A 21501-nucleotide genomic window follows, 5' to 3' on the forward strand; every position below is an offset into this window, starting at 1 on the left:
ATTTTTAAATCCTAGGGTTAGCAGTATCCAGAAAATTTATTTTAGAAAATCACAAGCTTTGGCAACTGCTACTTCTTACTAGGAAGGACATAAAACTTACCAAGGTGACAGAATAGCTCATAACTCAATCCCAATATGTCTCTTAGCTCCATAGATAGCTCTTAGTAAAACAGCACAGGTTTTACTAGCTACTCATGCTGCTGCACTCTGGCAGAGCGATGCAGGGGAATCTACCCTGTTCAGTACAGTTTCACCTTGTCCTTCACTAGTCCTTACTTACAAAGTTCCTACTGGTGCTTAATGGAGACACAAGTATCAGAAAATCACGGCAGCAAAGCGAGAGGCTACATATGACTTGCAAGACATGAGCGCCCTTGGATCGAGAAGCTCCCACGTGAACAGCGCGAGAAAGGTTGACTGAAAGTCAGAATTCAGCTCCCCTTTCAGATGAAAATTTAACAGTACCTCGAAAGCCATTAAGCTCCTTTATAGCAATCAATAATCAATGTACCTTTTTGCAAACAGATGAGGTAAAAATAAGTCATAACAGTTAGCAGCAGTGTTCAGGAGGTATATCAAAAGCCTGATTTACTGCAAGATGGCATTTTGGTGTTCCTCAGAAAACACTTCCTCTCCACCCTCAGCTTAAAGATTTGGCATCTTTTTTTTTCTTTGAACACAATACTGTTTCCAGTAATTCCCTCACTTTTAGATCCATCCTCCCTGTCCATTTCTCATCTCACAGCAGGTCACTGAGATTTGATCAGATTTGCTCAAGATTTTTGTTCAAAGTGACAGTTTCTTGCCTAAGAAAAATGTTCTACAGAGAACTATGTCACTACCCAAAGCAAACCTATACTTAAGTGCTGGATGCGCCCTCAAAGGGACGGTGGTTGTCTGAAAATGAATCTCTGTATTCCCAGAAGTGGGGGACCGTGCCACATTTCCAAGTAGCAATGCTTAAAGTATTTAAGTTTATCTGGGCAGCAAAATCCTCGTAAAGCTTAAATTGTTAACTGCCCATAGTTTAGAGCTACTCTTCTCTTTTTCCCCTCACGCTGATCCATTTTAACGTGACAATTTAAGGCTGTTGATGGCAGTGCAGTGCAGTGAGCATTTCGCTGGGTTATCTCAGCAGCCCTTGCAAGATTCAGTTTTTGAAGGGCATCTTCCTAAAATCTCACACCTACTAGGAAGTATTGGTTAAAGGATTCCAGCATTTCTAACATTTTCAGAAGACAAGAGGTATAATCAGAAGAAATCAGAAGTTAAAATATTTTTGAGAGTAGTTATCCGGACTGAATATCCCATATTCTCCAAAATACAAAATTTCCTAACCTGTCACCCCCGTGATCATCCTGACTGATATTTATTCTTTGGTAACTTTGTTGCAGTTCTGATGCACTGGTTTTTGTTCCTTAGATCCATCACAGCTATTTCACAGCCATTCCTATAGCTGCAGCAAGTAATTTCTATAAAGGCAAAACTCATGCCAAGCAGGGAAAGCAGCACAAACTGAAACAGTGGCAGGGTAGGAAGTAAAGCTACAGTCTTAGGGGAGGGTCATAAAGCAAGTGCTAGTGAGCTGTTACAGGCACTCCACCACCATCGGTGTCACTCAAGAGATTCGGCGCTCTACATTGCTGATTGCCCTAAATAGTCAACGGGACCTGGAAGCTTAGAGAACTAGATTGAAGGAGTTTTCTTCATAGTCGTTTGTGATAATATTTGCTTTGTAAAAGTTCATGTTGTAGATGGACATTAGTGAAGCTTCTTGCAGCTAGTGAGAATGAAAAATATCACAGCCTCAAAATCTTGAGAGCAGGAAAGGAGGGATGGAGGAAGAGAGGGAGAGAAATCTCCTGCTCCCATGCCTCATCCCAGAGGGATAAAAACAAACCAGAATGCTTCTTTGATGGGATTTTTATTTTCAGCCCATACTTTGCTCCCATCATGCATCACAACTTTTTCACAGAGAACGGCGAAGAAGTCCTGAAGATGAGTCTGAGTATGCAAAAGCTTGTCACTTGGATCTAGCTGTCTCAGCTGTCCAGTTTGTGTAGCAGAAGACTGCCCACAGATCCTGCTTTGCTTAATTGATCTCCATAAATTTTCAATGATGTTTTAAGTCACCTAATTTATTTCAATCAAAGTTTTGGAATTAGGCCGCGATTGCAAAAAAGACTAAATCAGGTTTAACATCACAAACAATTCGCAAGGCTCCTCTTACATTCCTGCTAACATTCTCATTAAATTCATCACTGTCCGGAGCTGGGTACGTGGCTTCCTCGGCATGCCACCAGCTCTGTCGTGGTTCTTAAATGTTCTACCAGTGCATGAAATCAAAATTAGGACCAGATTAAGAACAAAGCAGAGGAAGGGGATTCCTTGGCTATCAGCTTCGGTGCCCAGCTACCACGGATGCTTTACCTGTTGCCAGAGATCAAGAACTCATGGAGTGGAACATCACCTGGCTAAACAGGGAGTCTAGAAGGATTCAACACCCTTTTAATAAATATATGTAGCATATGGCAGTACAAGAACAGAAAATGACCAAAGAAGTATGCTCACAAAGTTGACCTTACAAAAATTTGGAGATATTTTGATGAGGAAGGGGGCTAAGGATATGAGGTGAAGACCATGTATCTTCAGTTCATGAGATCTCTCACAAGCTCTGCCGTGCATGAATACTTTAACAGTTTTATATGGAAATTCACAGACTAAGAAAGCCTGCATTCAATTGCTGAAGTAATGATTTAAAAAAAAAAAAAAAGCCCTAAACCTCAAGAAATTTGTAACTATCCCAAAAGCAATTATTAAAAACCCAGGAAATTCACACCTAGCAGCCATGTTATATAAAGGCTTTTTTGTGTGTTTTTATCCCAAAATGCTATTTTTGTTTTTCTGGCCTCAAATTTTTAGGCATTTTTTGATAAATTTTCTATTCCTTTTCATGACACCAAGTTACAGTTGGATGTTTTACCTCTGCATGTTCATATTTTCAAAATTTTGCATTTCTTGTAAATTTAACCTTAATTCTGAATTACCTGGACTTTTAACAAATGCTGTTGGGATAAATACAGTATAGTTATCCATTTAGTCTAATCTTCAAATTGTTAACTGCCATTTCAGAGGTATACTATTTTCTTTAACTTCAGAATTTTTAAACTTCCTCTGTATCAGTCATGGTCCAGTCTCACCAGAAGGGGCTGAAAAGCTGTATGTCATCATGTGATGCAGTATCATTCCTGTTCTGTCAAAGTTCATACATGAAATATTTTCATTATACAGACTGTCTTGAGCAGATGATTATCCATATTCATTTAAGAATACCATAATTCCACAAAAATCAACATCTAGAAAAGACAACTATTAACTTCCAATTCTATATGTGTACATCAAAGAGGTAGTTTCTGTTCTTTTCCATTTTGGTCATCTTTTTTCAAAGATCTGCCAAACTGAAATTCTTTTTTTTGTTGTTGTATTGTCATGCATAATCTGTAAATCAGAGGAGTTTGAGCTTTAATCTTATGAACTTAATAATTATTTTCAGATGAGGAATCTGGTCACTGTCACTTCCACCTACAATAATGGAGAGGTCTAGACAACTCCAATAGCCCTTCGGCCCACCCTCAGAATTTGTCCGTCTTTCTCCATTGACCACAAGACTACATAATTACCTAGATTAGCTAGCTCAGTACTGAACATAACATAATGCTCACAGATAGGTTTTAACTTTCTATTCCATAGCCAACAACATGTTTTGCTGGTGCTCCTTCTATTTCCCTGATAAGCTGAACAGTTGACTCGGCGACATTTCTCATTTCAGCACTGAGCAAGCTGCAGAAGCAGACCTGACTAAGATTGATCTCTTACGGCCTGATGTTCCGTGGTTGAACTGCAAAATCTTCAAGTCCCTTCTTTCCGTGGACTTCCCTCTCGCTATGCCTTTTTATCTCACATGGGATTTTGTGTGCTGGGCAGCAGGTGTTGTGTGGTCATCCCGTGCAGGTGGGAAGGCCTCCCACCTTTTCCTGGCCAAAGAGCTCCCTGGACCATGGCCCCTGCCCGGACAACATGCCTGCAAGGCAGGAACTTGGTATCTTTGAGACCTTCATCACTCAGCTAACTGTGGCTGAAATTTGCCAATGATTTTAATTTATATTAGCAAGGGAAGGCAGCCTGACTGCATAAACTCATCTTCTTCAGATATCATGCCAAAACAAAAATCCACAGTAAACACCAACCTTGACAAAAGAGAATTTCAGCACTCTTGCTATAATAAAAACAAATAATACTGTGTCGGAATTATGCTTCAGCGTTTTTTATATGTTTATATTTGTTTATATCTGTTTATAGCTCTATGTTTCCAGATGGTTATATTATAATATATATTATATAAATATATATTTATATAATCTATAATCAAGGATTTCTTTTTATTTGAAGTGCTTATTTTACTTCCACAGGTTGTGTGGCCAGTCCATAAGTATTTGCTTAAGAAGAAAAATCAAAAAGCAAAAAACCAAAGGTCCACTCTTCAAAACTAGAAAAAGATGCATTTAACCATTCAATCATAATGCTTCTCTTTTCTCCTTCTATACAGCCTTGCCCCTTGTCATGACACAGTAATCTCAGTGCATTAACCACCAATGTTTAAGTCTGAGACATAATCACTAGCACTGAACTATAAATTAATTTAGGGAAACTGAAGAGAAGAGGCAAAGAGCCTTCCCCTATACAAAACAGGAAGCTGGGTGCAGATTTAGGGACCATGCTCAACAAATGCCATCTGGCCCAGCACTCTACTACCAAATTGCATATTGTGCTTGGCAGTTTTTACCTAGGAAAAGTTTGGAGGGGAGAGAGTTGGGTGCAGAGGTTTATTCATTTGGTTTTTATTTTTGTTTTTTTTAAATCTGAGGTAGATGCGATCACATCTCACCTCATCAAATCACAAATCATATCACAATTTGATTTTAGATAAATCCCGCTTTATTTTGTGCCATCTGTCACTTTTGCTGTTGTCACACCACGTATTATTTTAAGCAAACGTGGAGGAGTAACTCCCCATTAAATAGTGATCCTGCAACACAGATCCATGACCAAGGCTAAAATGCAGAAGTAACTAAAAAGATAGGAGTGGAAAAGGGAAGTCTGTATTTGCTAGTTTATGAAAAAATAAGGGCAAGGTCTTTCCCTCAAACCCTGTGGCAAGGGACCACGCAAAGACATTGCACCTGGTCAAAGCTCGGGGGTTTAAGGAGGAAGTCCTCAGCACCAAAACCAACAGCTCTTTCCAGAAGAAACCACTCTGGGTCAAATGTAACCCAGGTCCTGAACGCGGAGACCCCTTCTAAGATGCAGTCTAAGCTGACTGCTCTTCAACATCTTTCTGAATTTAGAGGTAAGAAATTTATTGACTTTGCAGCGTACTTCATATTCCCTGAGTAGGGACCAGTATAAAGCTCTTTAAAATAACCCTAGAAATGGTTAGCTGACCTACAGATTATCATCCGTTAGACTGCGCCATAGTTAAACACACTTTTGAACCTCACCTGTTTTGTAATGTCATGGAAGGAATACTATAAATCGCAGAAAATGCACCCAAACAAGATCCCCTTGGAGATCACCATGATGTATATAAGACTTGCTAGTTCAAGACTTAAGATTCCCTAAGAAGGAGGCAATTAAGTAGAGGCCTTTGGATAGAGAACAGGGTCTTGAGAAATCTTTCGTCTGACTATTTAAAAACAGTTGAAACATTACTGGGAAGGATAAAAGCAATTTTCAACGGCAGCAAGAATTCTTATCTTTGCTCGGGGAAGAGAGGAGCAGTGGCCCAACTGGTGCTTAAACTCAGAGTTTACAATTCTTTCTTATTCTCACCGGAAATGCAGCCAGGTTCGATTAAAATCACGAAGAAACCAAATAAAACATACAGTTCATCATGACACACCCAGAGCAACGTCAGGGTCAGGATCATGCACTTGGCAAATTGTTAAATTACTACCTTATCTATACCAATGGGATAAAATTTATTTCATGTATTCTATGTAAAATTCTATGTAAACACTACTTGAGTTTCTCCTGAGTTACCGTGAAACTTTCTTCTGAATCAATGACATTAAAAACAGTCAGATTTTCACAAAGTATAACACCATCTCAAGCTTGTGAGACGGAGTACAACGGAACTGGAATGCCATATCAACTGAAAACTTATTTCCATTATATTTATCTTGAATGTACATTTAATTTTATTAAACTTTCTATAATGGGACATATTCCAATTTACCGAAAAATCCTGTTACAATGATTTTTGAAACATATCAAGTAAAGCCTTCTTTTCACACTGGAAGAACATTACCAGTGACACATCTTTCATTCAAGATCCAATTTTAGTTGCTGGTCTACCAAACTCAAGAATGTGTTGTATCTGTTTGAATTTTGGCATTAAATTCTAGTACAAATTAATGTAATTTAAACAATAGCCAAAATATAGCTGTTCTAAAGGGAATCTCCCCAAAACTTTTTTATTTTGTATTTTCATACCTGACCATCTGAAAAATTGTATTAACACGACTTCTTGAAAATGCAGCAAAAATGACCTAATATTAAAATGACCTAATATTAAGAGCGTTTTCTGGAGTCTTTCTTTTATTTCCACCTATGAATCATCTATTTTATCTTTTAATAACCAACATTTCTTCATGGTTTATTTCTAATATATGAAGTTGCAACACCTTTCCATTTTAACAGTTATTAAGTTCTTAATTTGTCTTCATAGATATATCACTATGTATGTGTATGTATACATGCGTATTTTACATATACAAACATATTGCCTATCTTTTCAAATTTCTGAATTTGAACAGATCACACATTCTTGAAATAGTGAGGGTTTTTTAATATTTTAGGGGAGAATGGTAATGACTTACTGAACTGGAGTTCGGAGGTTCATCGACAAAAATGGTTCAAAAGAAAATCGTCAAGTTCATTTCTACAGTATTATTTTTGGCTGCAGAGTGCTTCGGATAGGCAGAAGATTTACAAGTCCTTCCTGCAGAAGGCCACATTGGAAGAAGTATTTATCAGGGTTTACTAGTAATATCGGTTAGAAGGAGACCTTCTTCCTAGTAACTTTACCAAAATGCTCCAAAACACATGACAACGTGTTGCACCTTCTGCTATTTATTTATTCTTTTAATTTGCAACACATCCTTTCTTCTCATATGGATAGTAAGTATATCATACGTGCAATGTATTTCTTGGTACTGAGCTAAGTTGTATACATTGCGTGAGTCCAAATTTCATATTAAATTAACCTTGACTTTTAAAAATCTACAAGGGCATGTAAAAATTAAAAAAAAATGATTGCAATATTTCACTACAGTAATTCACTACCTCAAAATGTACCTAATAGATATACGGCTTTTTTTTTTGGTTTTTTAGTTTAGGTTTTTTTTTTTTTTTTTTTTTTTTTTTTTTTTTTTTTTTTTTACATTTTACTGAGTGTAATCATATACACAACTATCTTGTCACCCTTACTGCTCAATATTTGTACAATTAAATCTGAATATGCTGCAGATGGTGTTTAATGGTGGATCACACAGATAGAAAAAGAATAGGCCATGCATTCAGATAAATGACTTCAGTAAAGAGGTAAACCCAAGAACTCACCATCCAGGTGGAAGGACTTTTATCAGAGTGAAAGAAGATCTGGAAAGGAAGAGTATCCGTTTCTGAAACAAGGTCTACGTTATGATTTAGTTAGCAAATTCACCAGTCTTCACATAGGAACTGCCACACTACAATGATTAGATTATACAGAGGGTTAAACCACATCTGGATTGTTTCTAGGCTTATAATCTAATCAGGTTATGTAAATTAATTAATTCATTGCATTCAGTATAAGAAAATTTAAGCATGCTAGTTTTAAAATGATACAAAACAAGAATGATTTTTAAAAGTGGTAAAGAAAAATTAAAACATTTCTATTTTAATCAAATAATTTACTTGTAAAGTACTGAATTGTGCTATACCATGGAAATAGTTTACTAAACAGGACAGACAGAACTGGCATGCTGAGACAGTCCAGCATCAGGACACTGCATTTCTGGCCTGGCATGAGGTTTTTATTATACATACCTATGCTTTCACCATCTCTATAAATAAGATTGTACTTAACTATCTATCTCACGGGACATTGATAAGGAAGAGTTCAGCTAGTGAGAGCTGGATATACAAAAGCTTACAGAAGCAGAATGGTTCAAACCAAATATCTACAGGCATCAAAATACACAGTGCGGAGGTATTCGCGGTTCGACGTGTCAGAGAAAGCTAAATTATGCCTAGACAATGCCGACGGAGGGGGCGACGGCAACGCAGGAGCAATTGGGGATGGGTACCGGTGCCATCCAGCGAGGCGCAGCGACAAGGCCGTCTTCAGAAGGACTCCTGCCATTCTAAAAATACTGTCCCGCAGCTGTTTAAAATTTATTTTTTTAGACCATAGCACCACTGTTTGGTTGTTTCCAATTTCTGAAACCACAAATAGTAAAAGTGTACTCAGTCTACTGCAAACATAAATAGCAAATGCACGCTTCAGCACTTTTAAAAGGATATGGAAATTGGCAACAAAAATGCAGTTCATGTTGAAAATTTACGAGGGCCCAGCCATATTTCTTCAGAAATACAATCAGGTAAAAATTAGGAAGATCTCTACCAGCTGGGTGGCATTTTTGTGTTTTCTTTACTTATGTTTTTTTTAACTGAAAGACTTTCATTATGCAACTCCTGGCACTTGATAAAATAGAGCATGGTACCTTTGCTAAAACCACAGTTTCTTTGGTTATGTTTAGCATTACACAAACATCTTTCACCTTAGATATCCTCTTGCATTAGTGGGTTTAATTTCAAATACGCTAAGGCACATTACTTTTTTTTCATGAAATTATATTATTGGAGATCAGTAAATAAAATATACAAATCATTCCCCCCCCCAATTTCACAGGTCATTTACGAATAACCCAACCCTTCAAAATAACACTTTAATATTGTGCAGTTTTATATACATATTTCTATTAAAATCTAAGGTATTCCAATAATATTTTTACATGGGTTTATTTCACGAAACACAGCAAGCAACGGCAAAGTATCTTCCAGTTAAAGCTAACAGTAGGACTATGACCCAATATGATTATATTCTTGTTATGAACATCCAAAGTATGAAAACCTGAGGGAAGCACTGATACTCTGTTTGGGTGAAGAATAATTCTGAAAGCAGCCCTGATCCCAAGGAAGTTGCAAGCTGGGAGCGCAAGGAAGTGGGGCTGAGATTTCAGCTCCAACGGGTGTGAATGCAAGTGAGATCACCACCAAAAACGTCTGCTTACAGTGCTATTCCTAAAGCACTTCATCTGGACAGAAATGCATCTAAAAGTAGACAGAGGTTATATATATATATATATATATATATATATATATTTTTTTTTTTTTTAAATCAAAAGCAGTATTTTGGTGGCTGCTAAAGCAGGAGGTGATTTCTACGAAGGAAATAGTATTAGAAACCTTAATCTTCAGCATGCATGTTTGTCCTGATTAAAAAAAATAAAAAAAATACAGTAAGCCAAAATCCAGTGAGTTCACACTGAAAAAACCGTTTTAAAGTGTGATATTTTATAAAGGATGGAGAAGAGTTATGATTTTTTTTTCTGATCACTGGCAGCTAAAAAGAAGGAAGCTGAGAAATAAATGCAATGTATTGCAGTTTGGGAGGAAAAGGGAAGGCTTTCTTTTCGCACAGAGGTTACTCACCACGAGCCTTCCTAACCACACAGTTTAGAGGAGGCATGGGCGTAGATTTATGTTCATTAAAACAATTCCATGCGCTTTTAAATTTTTGCCTGCGTAGTCGTTTTGTGTCTTTGCCGAAGCCAATCTGTTTCCTACTAACCTTAAGCCAATTACAGGCATATATGCGTGATTTTGCCTTGTACGTTATATAAAAAACCAATTGAAGATAAGACAATCGCAGTCAGAAAGAAAAATTTGGCCAGTGGGCCCTAACAGAGGGAATAAAGGCCACACGTACTAAATCCTCAGGTAGCTACATTTTTGCTGTTGCCTTGATAATTTCTTTCCAATATACAACATCTAAAATACTATATGCTGTTGACAGCAAGTAGGACAGTTTGATTAGAACACTGCTAATGTATATACTTTTTTTCCCCCAAAAAATTGGGAAATAGATATAGTGCTTTTGTACTGTCTTTTCCTACTGGTACTTCACCAACACGGGAATTCCCAAGCTTGGAGCTGCACCTCCAAGGAAAGACCCAAATCTAGAAATACAAACGCAATGGGTGGCACGAGCCCACAAAAGCCCCCGGCAGTAGAAACAGTCGTGCCCTCGGGCTGGCGATCGCTGCCTCAAGAGGCAGAGGCGTGGGCTGGGCATGAGCGAATTTCCCGAGTATTTTTACATACGTGTTAAGATTTATTTCAAGACTGCACCATAGCGATTTCGTGCTCTCAGATTTGTTTATACTCCAGGAAAAAAAAAATCAATTTAAAATGAAATCACAAATAAGCAATTCTCTGCATTATCTAGCCTTAAGGATCCTTACAAGCTACCAGTGAAATATGTAGAGCATGACATACATTTTTTTTTAAAGCTCTCATTAATATTTTGCATTAAAATTATATTCCCTGCATAGATAAAGTTTAAGACAAAACACAAACCTACCCCATAATTAACTAAGAACAAGCTGATGAGTATTTTTAATCAGTTTTGCACTGTATTACTAAAGATTTACCTGCAGCATTGGTTCTGGGTTTGGCTAGGCTTTCTTTGCTTCAGAAACTTTGTGTTACACAGACATTTTGCATTGGATACTATGCTTTGTGATGGAAAACCTTTCCCAACTGCTCATTAGAAGAAAAATATTAGTTTAAAATTTAAACTGTTTGCAAAGTGTAATTTTAACTAGGAAAATTCCTGTTGTAAATATAGAACTGAACTACTGTGATGTGGTTAACTGCACCTGCCACCCAAAAGAGTTTTGCAATATTACATGTAGACTTGAAAAGGAAAATGATTTGAGAGGAGCAAATAATAACATCAGTAATAATAATATATGCTTGATTAAATTTATTTAAAGGAACCCTTTAATTCCTTTAAGAACTCACTCCATACAGTTTACTAATATCCACATGTACAGACTAAGTACCTACTTTTGCGCCGACATTAAGAATAATATTTAAATACAGAGTTTTATTGAAGGTCATCTTTTGGGCTAAGGCACACAAAAAATGAGTTAAGTATAAAATCAACCTCCTTTGCCTGCCTATTAATAAATACTTAAAGGAAAACCTACATTTGTTGACCTCAGAATCTCATATGCTATGAATACAAAATCTAAAAGATGTGACCTGAGCCTAGTAGTTAAGAGAAGGAAAACTGTGATGCTCCTAACCATACTGTGTTGCACTCTTATACAAGATAATATTTTACTCTTGAAGCTGCAGTTGAAAAATTATGCACTCAAAATGTATGATGCATTAACTTTTGCATAAGGGAGATGCATACATCTTGTGCAAGGCAATACTGGGAGAAGCTAAATGCAGCTAGCGCAAAATCTCTATCTTAATTATAAAAACATTCTTTAGAAGAAATAACCCAGCAGCACAGTCAGGAAGTAAAATGCCACTGGGAATAACACCAAAAAAAAAGTTTTAAATCTTCCTTATTTCTTACTGGAAAGCAGGGGAGAAGTTATGGTACAGAACCAGTACGATAGGAGAATAAGTAATGATGCTAGTAAAGAGGAGGTAAAGAGAAGCCAGTCTGGACAGAGGAGACACAGCACAAACTGGAAACTGGCTTTTGCAGTCCATTTTCGGGGGGAGCTCAACTGAAAATGTAAATTTGTTAAATTTATAAAGTCTTCTTCTTCCCTCTTCAAGGGAGAAAATGATTTAGTGCAATTACTCCCTTCAAAACACCCTTAAAAAAAAAGAAGAAGAAAAATATTCATTTTTGCAGAAATAGTCGGATGTTTAACTTCCAGGAATATGTCTGCTTAATCTAAACAGGCAGGAACAGAAATTGGTCCATTCGCTGGATACAGTAAGTAATTAGCTGTCAACAATATTTACAATTTAAGAAAATAAGTTACATAGTTTTCCTTGAATGCTTTTCAAAGTTCCCGAGCAGGTTCTTTAGATGCAATGGGATAGCACTGAAGTTAAACCTTAAAAAGCTAAGTAAATGCAATTTCTAGATCGCATTGATGAGATCTTTGGTGCTGAACAGCATAATTTCCAAATAAGAGATTATGTCCTTAATCTGACGCACTTAAATCTGACCAAGACTAACGGTGTCACAGCTTCTGAGATGAAAGACAAGAGCTTTGCCACTCTAATAATAGGCATCGGGCGGGAATTTCCTAATTTTAGCAGGCTCCTATCCTAAAGGATAAAAAGGGCTTCTTCAGTCGGAGAAGCCAAGCAGGAGAGCCTACGGGGCTCTCCGCCAGGGTGGCCAGCGGGAGACTTCGACCCCATGTAACTCTGTTTCAGAGAATTATTCCACTTTTAAATGATTTAACGGCAAACATCAGATTGACTAAATAAGGTTGAACTCCTTACATCATAGTTGGGCAAGAACACGCCGAAGTCTCAGATGTGAATCACATGAACTATTTCACAGGACGAAGCAAAATCAGTGTTTTGCTAATTTGCTTATTTTTTCTAATGACATGCATCCCTTTTACCGGGTAGAAAACCTTCCCAAAAGGAACGCTGAAGAGACAGAGATAATAAAATGCAACAACAAAAATATTCCCAAATAAATATTTTGTTAAATGACTGGTTAAATGACTGGTAAAGTCAGTATACTCTGAGGCTTTCTTCAGACTGGTAGAAGTTACAGAGCATATTAAATGCCTAAAACACTGAGAAAATACGGATCAATTCTAATCAAGTAGAAGTCAGCATAAAAAAAAAAGGAGAATGGTAATTTTATGTAATTATTTACTTTTGTGTTCTGTTTATGACTATATTAAACATATCTTAAAAAGAAATGCACAGATAAGGTGTGCAAAATATTCTGTATTTTAATAAATTATCATTTTAATGTATTATAACCTAGGTAAGATCTACTGTGGCTAAATATTATGTCAGATATCCTTCTATATTAAAAAACTGTGCTTTTAATTCTATCATACATTAATTTCTTACTTAGTTACATACAGTTGTTCTTTCATTTATGAAATATATAGCACATCTTCGATTTGCCTCCTTGTCTTTTTTAATTCTATAAATAAAATGCTTTTATCTGTCGGGCATATAAAACATACATAAATCAGAAATTCTGCAGAACAGAGCTTTAGAACTCATATTTTCAAAGATCAGTTAAGAAATATGTTACTCTAAGACCAAAGTCTTATTTATATGAGTTTGTGGCTTAACTGACAAGTATTTTTTTGTGACAAGTCAGGGCAGACAGTTTGTATCTTAAATACCATAATCCAGTTTTCAACCCATGTAGACGTCTGGAAGGGAACCAGTCAGTAAAGTAAATTATATTATATCCCACTGACAGTCCAAATACAGTCCATGAGATTCATTACTTCTACCAAAGACAAAAGAAAAATATGGGAGAGGTGTGGGAGGGTCAGAAATATCTGCGACTCGCAAGATTGCTTAATCAAAGTAAACACACTGCTATTTTTAAAAATAGAACCAGCAGTTATTTCTTGCTTTAAATACAAAGGTGCAATATGAGCAAGAGCTTGCTCCGTTTTTATGCGAGGCCATGGGCTAACTGCTTCGGTTTTACAAGCTGCTAGGAGTCTGACCTCTTTAATTTGCTGGGAGACATGGAAGCAGCACCTCGAAAATTATATTTCTCTACCTAGTATGAATATTTTCTCTCTGCATGTCTTTTGCATTAGTCTTATACAGTATTTAGTCCCAAGAGATTCTGCAGTTCTTAGATAGCGGCCCCTCACGCATGGCAGGCGGCATTGATCTAGAAGCCAAGATGTGCCGATAATTGCAGTCAGAGCTGCAATTTAGCCTTTTTAATTCAGAAGTAACATCTGAGAAGGCACATTTCTGCAGGAATTACAGTCTGTAGGTTAACATGTCTTGCTTTTCTTTAACTGACTTCTTCAGCTTACCATCCCAAACTGGACCTTTACAAACTGGGTTTAACCTTTGCCTTAAATGGAACTCAATGAATGAAAACAAAAATCCCCCCCCAAACAAAAAAATATATATATATAACTTTATAATTCTCTCATTAGTTTATTTGTGTGTGTGTGTGTGTGTGTGTGTGTGTGTGTGTGTGTGTGTGTGTGTGTGTGTGTGTGTGTGTGTGTGTGTGTGTGTTAGTATAAGACTAATCTAAACTTTATGCATGCAGAGTCTTACTTATACTAGATAAGATGCAGACAGTCCCTTCTCTCATTTCAAAATGAGAAACGGAACAAATGCAGTTTTCAGTTATAGCATTAGTCTGAATTTCCACATGAAGGTCACATTATCTATTCTATGGAATGAGAAGTAGTAAAGGAAGCACTAAACTGTTAAGCAGCATTAATTTTCTATGCTTTAATTGAATTCTGTGACTCTGCTCTCACTGACAGTAAAGTTGCATTTTACAGAAATTACTACTAATTCCAAAATTTAAGAAATTAAAAAGTTTTCACTGAGCGCTATCTTACCCCCCTCCCCCTCCAAAGTGCACATGCAGCCATTGTTTGATTTTGGTAATATTCATATACCTGCATGAATGAGAGCAAAATCCTTTGTTTTGACTGAAACTGGAAAGTAAAGAACTGGGTGCAACTTCAAAGCCAATAATTCCTTTAAAAATGCTGTATGCATCGTAGCACCTTCATCAATCAAACTGAAATTTGCTTCTATAACACAGGAAAAAAAAAAGGTTCCGTTTTCTTATAAAACAGAAGAAACCTCTTTATAAACCTGGTAGCTACAACTGTAAAAATATTTTAAGTTGATGCATAGGAGAACATGTTTTTATTCCTTAGGCTTGTATTATGGGAAGCTTAAATACAGATTATCTCATTCAGTAACTCCCCACTTTACAGTAGTAGCAATTCATTCTAATTGCTCGGGTAGCACACTCAGGAAAAAGAGTATTTTTCCTTTTCACTGAATAATGTTTCATGTTAGGTTAAATGCAGGAAGTTACACCACCAGTGGAATGCGATTGTCTGCAACTGCAGAGTTACCTCTTATGCAGAGGTTTGTGTTTTGCACAATATTAAAATGTCTCAAAATACCTGTGACTTATAACTAGCTCAACTAAAAGGAACCTACCCCGTGCAATCAGAATAATTTTAAACCGTGCATAATTGCTTTTCACAGAATTTGTATTCTGCTGTATGGAGTGGATTAGAGTAAATGTAATTCACACATGCTGTTTCTTATTCAGAGGAAAAGACTGAATAAGGATGTGGAGACTTGCTAGCCAAATCTTCATTCAGATCCAAGATCCATGGACGCCACTGTAATTGAGAGACATTCACAACCAGATAGCTGTAGACTTCATTTTCGTTTAAAATAATACCTCTTCTACATCAGTTCCAACTAAAACATCAACGTTATTTAACTTCTAGCAAGCTGCCTTGAGCTGAACTCGCAACAGATTACAGTTTCTTGTTCTAATTTCGTTCCGAAAAGGACATTGCTCAAAACCATAAACGTATACTTATATTCACATCTCGATTATGTAAATGTGCTGCTTCTTTTCAGACGTCCATAAAATTACGTACAACTAATAACATTTGGCTTTTAGAATCTGACTTGCCTGGCACTGGACAATGGAAAATGGGCTACCCCTCCCGTACATCAGTATGTATAGTTTATTATATATGCTATTTGAGTTCATCATGCACACTCCTATAATGCCTGCTCATAAAGCCTGGTCTCTCCGAAATCCGAACTGGTTAATTAACTGTCTACGAAACAGTTTTCTTGCTTTCGGAATTGAAGCAAGCTGTGATTTAGTGCCACTGTTCTGCTCCGTATCCAAAGCAATGACTCCAAATGCCACATTTGAAAAAGTATAATAGCAGGGGCTACAGAGTTGGATTTGTGTCTTAGTGAAAAACATATAAAGGAGGAACAACCCCTAGAAACATTAAAAAGATGCACAGCTTCACAGCATCCACTATTAGGGCTCCTCCCCAGTATGAGATGCTTCTTTTAAGTTTAAAAGCACACCGGTTTCATATTGCATACACTGTGAGTCTACAGAGGAGAAAACTCGATCCAAATGCCAAAATGAGCTGATAGTGCAGGTGATCTTATTTTAGAATTAAAATAAGATACAGTTGATTCTTCAGCTATTGCTTAAATACTCAGGTTTTGTTTCTCAGTCTCTTAAAGGACTCCCCCCCCCCCAGCATCTGTAGGTGACTGAAGTCACTTGAATCCCTTATTTTCTGATTTGAAAAAGTTACAGAAATATTTAAGCGGTTTGGTAACCCCCCAACTTTAATAAACTTTCCTCATTAAGCTGTGATTAGAAAATGCTCATGAAGACAACCCCATGCTAGAGTCATTAAGCAGTTCATCTCGCAAGCTGCAGATTTTGCAGGCAAGGAATCTTTGGGGAAATTTAATTTGCTAAGTGTAATTTCTAAATTCAGCCCACCATGTCACTTCTGATATAACTTTTCAGCAACAGAATATATTTGAAACTGCTGTTCAGGTGCCAAAGGCAACGTGCAATGCCTTCAGTTCCCTTCAAACTTGCCCAGCCGACAGGATCACGCCTCTCAGGATCAGGCCCAGCATCATCCTATAGCCAGGAGAGCCTCATACTCAGACCTCTGTGCTTTCTGCCCAGCTTCAGGTATTTCCAAGAAAGCGACTTTAACAACAGTGTCACTCATTCCAGAAGCAGGAATCAGTAAATAGCTTTGGACACAGGGTACAGCCGTAACAGAATCCAACACTGGACAGAGTGTGAGCTAAGGTGGCACCAACTGATGGGACCTCCAGGTGCCGCCAAGGGTTGGAACTCGGGAATGACACACGGATCAGCAGGGCTACGTCTCTGCTTTCTGACAAAATCTTTAGAAAATGTAAAACCAGACTGCTTAAGTACTATTATTCTCCAAACTATTTTGTTTTAAGGTGAAATAAGAATGGCATAGAATTTTTTTTCATAATTTCAGCATTATATTGACGGGATCAGTAGCCATCGCTATACCCTAATCTCAGCAATTGTTCCGGTACATGCCTGAATGTGATTTATTAAAACTTTATTTCATGACTATTTGCTGAAATAAGTGAAATGAAGTCAAGCTATCATTGCGAGTGAATCGAGATACCCTGAAAGGAACTGTTAAGACAGAAAATGTTACAGCCACGTTGAAGATACTGAAGTGCTGATGAAATTATACAAACGGAGGTGTGGTTTCTGGATGGCATCCGAAAGATGCCAATAAATTAGTGTGCTTTTTCTGCAAACTTGCAAGTTCTACATTGCTGAAGGGCTGGGATTGCAAAATGCTATTCCAAAGGATAAGTAAAAAAAAAAAAAAAAAGAAGAAAGAAAGAAAAAAAGAAAAAAAACATAAAAAACCCACAATTTTAAGCTTCAGTCACTTACCCAAAATTTTCTGCATGATCTCTTAAAAAAAAATATTAATTCACAGTTAAGTAACACCTTAAAGAGGCAAGCTAGATCTTAATCTTGCTTTGCCACCTTGTAGTAATCACTGCAAAACATGTCTCCCCTTGGTGTCCTAAAAAAATGAAATTGCAACTTATCTATTTTTGATTTTGGATCAATATGGCCTCTACTTCTAATCTACCTGTGAACTATGCTTTATTTATGCTGCAAATACAAATATTTGTTTTCATGATAAAGTCTAATTCAAATGTATTTAAAATAAAAATACATGAAACTCAGAAACAGCATTTCTGAGCAAACTATATATTACTATTTAAATGAATAACTAAAAGCAAAATACAAAATAGGATTGGAAAAAATCAGTTTCTTCTTTTGCACCTCTTAAGAGAGCTAAGCTGTAAAAATACCTGTAGATATAATAAAATAGCTGAAAGTGTATTTAAAGTTATTTTCCACTGTGATCAGCGATTTTAAAAGTGAAAATAAATGACAGTGTCACGTGACAGGCCAGCATGAGACACGTAGCTTTAATATTGATTTGAAATAGCCATTTTCAAGGAACAGTTGAAATAACAGGGTCTGAACATTCAATGTTTGAAGTAAGTACTGCTAGAAATGGCAAAAAAAGTGTCAATGGAAATTCAGTCACCACACAGACTCTTCATTTTCCAACATCAATATACTGAAGAGACGGTCTCAACTTCAATACTCACTTTCAAAAATTATGTTAACAGCAAAGAAGCCCATGCATTTTAAGTTTCTATATTTGTTAAATTTGTTTTGCTTTCTCTGCAGTATATTGCCCAGGCAGGAAAATAAAATTGGTGACCTCTCAGTATGTTGATTTATGATGCCACAATTCAACTCATAGCAAGGAAGAGTGCACACAGGCAGCACTGAAGAAAGATCTGCAGACACTAAATGAAACATGTATTTAAAGAGAAAAGGAAAAAAATACCATGCACAAAGGAAACGTAAAACTGAATGAAAAATACATTATAAATCAGACTACAAAAGTATTAATTAGGGTATCTTTAACTGTGAAACACTCGACCCAGTGATTTTTAAATCACAGCGTCCCAGAATAATTTGAGTTAACAATAACGGAGTAACTTTTACAAGGAGCCACTGCCCTTCAGAGAATTAAACAAATACAAAAAATAAAAACTTTATTCTTCCCAGTAGCCTCTTAAATTCCAGTGTCACATCTGCTCCTTACATTTACTCTGCCTTTTCATCTAACAAACTTCTGTCCTCTGACGATTTTGCAGCAATAAGAGAATACTGTTTCAAACCATGCCACCATAGCTACACAGGACACCCAGCTGGGAAAGGGTGCAAGTATACTGCCAAAGCAGCTCCCAAGAAAATATATGTATATTTAATTTAACCCGTAATTGGATAAAAACAGCCCTGGGAAACACTCTAGGTTTCCACAATTTCTCCTTAACTGAGCACACAGTGGAAGGCAAGGTTCTCCATCTGGTACCTGTGACTTCCGCTCCTGCCTGCACATCGGTCCAGTCTCAACAAGACCTGTGGGAAGAGCGGCCCCGGAGACCCTCCGCGGCCTGACGCACAGCCAGGGGATGCCCAGTTCCGTTTTCATGAATGCAATCCATAAATTCACCTTATTTCCAATTCCATTTTTCTGCCTCAAGCAGTTTTGATGAATGACATTAGGAGAAACTACTAACTTGCACAGTCCAGAGTCCTGCCACTGCAAATAAACATCAACTAAAAATCCAGCTGCAATTTCAAATGCTCTACCTTCACTTCCAATAGAGCATAGTAACAACTTGTATATTCCAAAATCTGTCTCTCTTTATTCCTACTACCAAGCCTTGCACCATTAATTTTCCAACGAAACTCTGTGAACTTCTCCTCTGGCTTGTTTTCTTACTCAAACCCCTTCCAAGCTGTATGCAACATTATGCTGACAAAACTATTTTAGATTGCTGTCCCTTCAGGACATCATAGGCAGTCCAGTCTTTCTACAAAAGATTTTTCATTGGTTTACCCTTATCTTCAACTTCAAATTTTCACTACTCAGCTCTCACAGCTCTCTGTAATCATGCTCCTGCTAAATCTTGCAGCACATCTCCCCCTGCTCAACGCCTTCCTTCTGTCCTGGTTATTCTCCAGCATTCAACTTCGTATCACTTCCTTCCCCCGTGCCACCTTGCACTAACCACTTGGTGAAAGCTCCTACGCTGGGCAAAATCAAGACTTTGGCTCCAATAAACCATTCCTTCATCAAAATTGATTTTATATACTTTTCTTTTGTAAGGTACAGATGAGCTAGTAAATCTACAAAATTGCAGTTTCCCACTTGGGAAAGTCATGTTCTCCATGAGCTGCAGACTCCCCCAGCCACTCTGTTTGCCAGGTGGCTGTATTTGTCGGCTAGCTGGTCTACTTATATAGCGAGGTGCATGTCTCTTTTATCTGAGCATGCCATAGAATATAACAGTACAATACAAAAATCAGCTCAAATTATTTATTTTAATTAGAAAAAAATATTTTTTAAAAGAAAAATTTGAAAAGTGGATGAAATAAGTCAGTGAGCAAACAGACAACGTGCACCAGATCTGCCCCAAGTCAAAGACAGGAACAGAAGCCCATCTCCTGATTTCTGCCCACGGAGCAGCACTGGTACCAGCATCACGGCTCTTCCTTCCTGCATGGTACCAGAGACACAGCACAGAGACGAGCTAGTGTCTTCTCAGCTTGATTTTTAGATTCCACATTTATGGGGGGGAAAAGGATAGAAAATAGCAACCTGAGCTACCGCAGTTCTAAACGTCAGTGCAACGATATTTTTACGAGCCCTCCTAAGCACTCGAAAATGGAAGAAACAGCAGAGCTGCTCAAAAGATGCTGGAGACCGATGAATGAAAAAACACACTGCCATATTTTTAGTCTAAAATGTTTAGCATCTACTTAGCATAATTTCTAAATTAAACGTTGCTGTAATGTAATAAATTCAAGCAAGGATCGCCAACAGCACACTGTCCAAGAACTTTATAAACCTGAAAATTAAACCTTTATAAACCAGGAAAAAAAGTCAATATAATGGGAGCAATTAAGTTCAGGAAGAGATTTTAAACAATAAAGCTATGTATAAATGAGCAGCATGGCTCATAGCGACGGTATCTAGCCGTTCAATGACCACCCAAGTACAGAGAAGTTTAGAAACAAGCAATGTATTTCCTACAACAATCTCCAAGCTTTCTGACCACACACAGGCTGTGTGGCAAAAGAGAAAAATATTAAGGAAAACAGCCTAACGTTTTAAACAAACAGAAGTTTATAAATGCTTTTTATTAAATAAAAAAAAATCCTAATTGATAGCCTGAAATATGAGGGGGAAAGAAGCCAGCCATGCAAAATGACAGTTACGTGTCAGGAAGGGAACCATTTCTGATTTTCTTAAGAAATCTTCACTAAAATAATTTAAATGTTATCATTAAATTTAATTACAAGCAAAGTCCCACTCAATAGTTATTATATGTGTTCTAACTAAATGTCAGGCAGATCAGCAATACACTGAAACAACCCTATGTGGATAGGTACACCCTATGTAAAATATAAAACAACTCCGAAAATGTACCAGTCCAGATGCCAAAACTGGCATCTCTAAATACGATTTTTTTTTATTACAGAAACATCATGGGAACTTAAATGGAATAAGGGGCTACTGTTCTAAGGCCAAGAAGCAGAGAAGTCTACTATACGTAGACAACCCAAACAGCCCACTATATAAGTTTAAGACAAATCATAATAGGAAACAGAGGAATAAAATAGCAGACAGATGGGTAGAT

General features: G+C 37.1%; 1 protein-coding gene across 7 annotated transcripts in view; it reads right to left on the reverse strand.

Moving 5' to 3' along the window:
• Positions 1–21501, reverse strand: part of SUPT3H (SPT3 homolog, SAGA and STAGA complex component) — a 280114-nt gene that overhangs the window by 164719 nt on the left and 93894 nt on the right. For 4 of the 7 annotated variants that reach the window (XM_064508310.1, XM_064508308.1, XM_064508309.1 and 1 more), the window contains exon 3: positions 7681–7719. The exons of the other annotated variants lie outside the window; for them this stretch is intronic. In XM_064508310.1, coding sequence (XP_064364380.1) covers positions 7681–7719 — 39 coding nt within the window. The remainder of the gene's footprint in view (positions 1–7680; positions 7720–21501) is intronic. 7 annotated transcript variants of the gene reach the window in all.

This window comes from Dromaius novaehollandiae, chromosome 3, assembly GCF_036370855.1.
Source record: "Dromaius novaehollandiae isolate bDroNov1 chromosome 3, bDroNov1.hap1, whole genome shotgun sequence".
NCBI classification, from domain to species: domain Eukaryota; kingdom Metazoa; phylum Chordata; class Aves; order Casuariiformes; family Dromaiidae; genus Dromaius; species Dromaius novaehollandiae.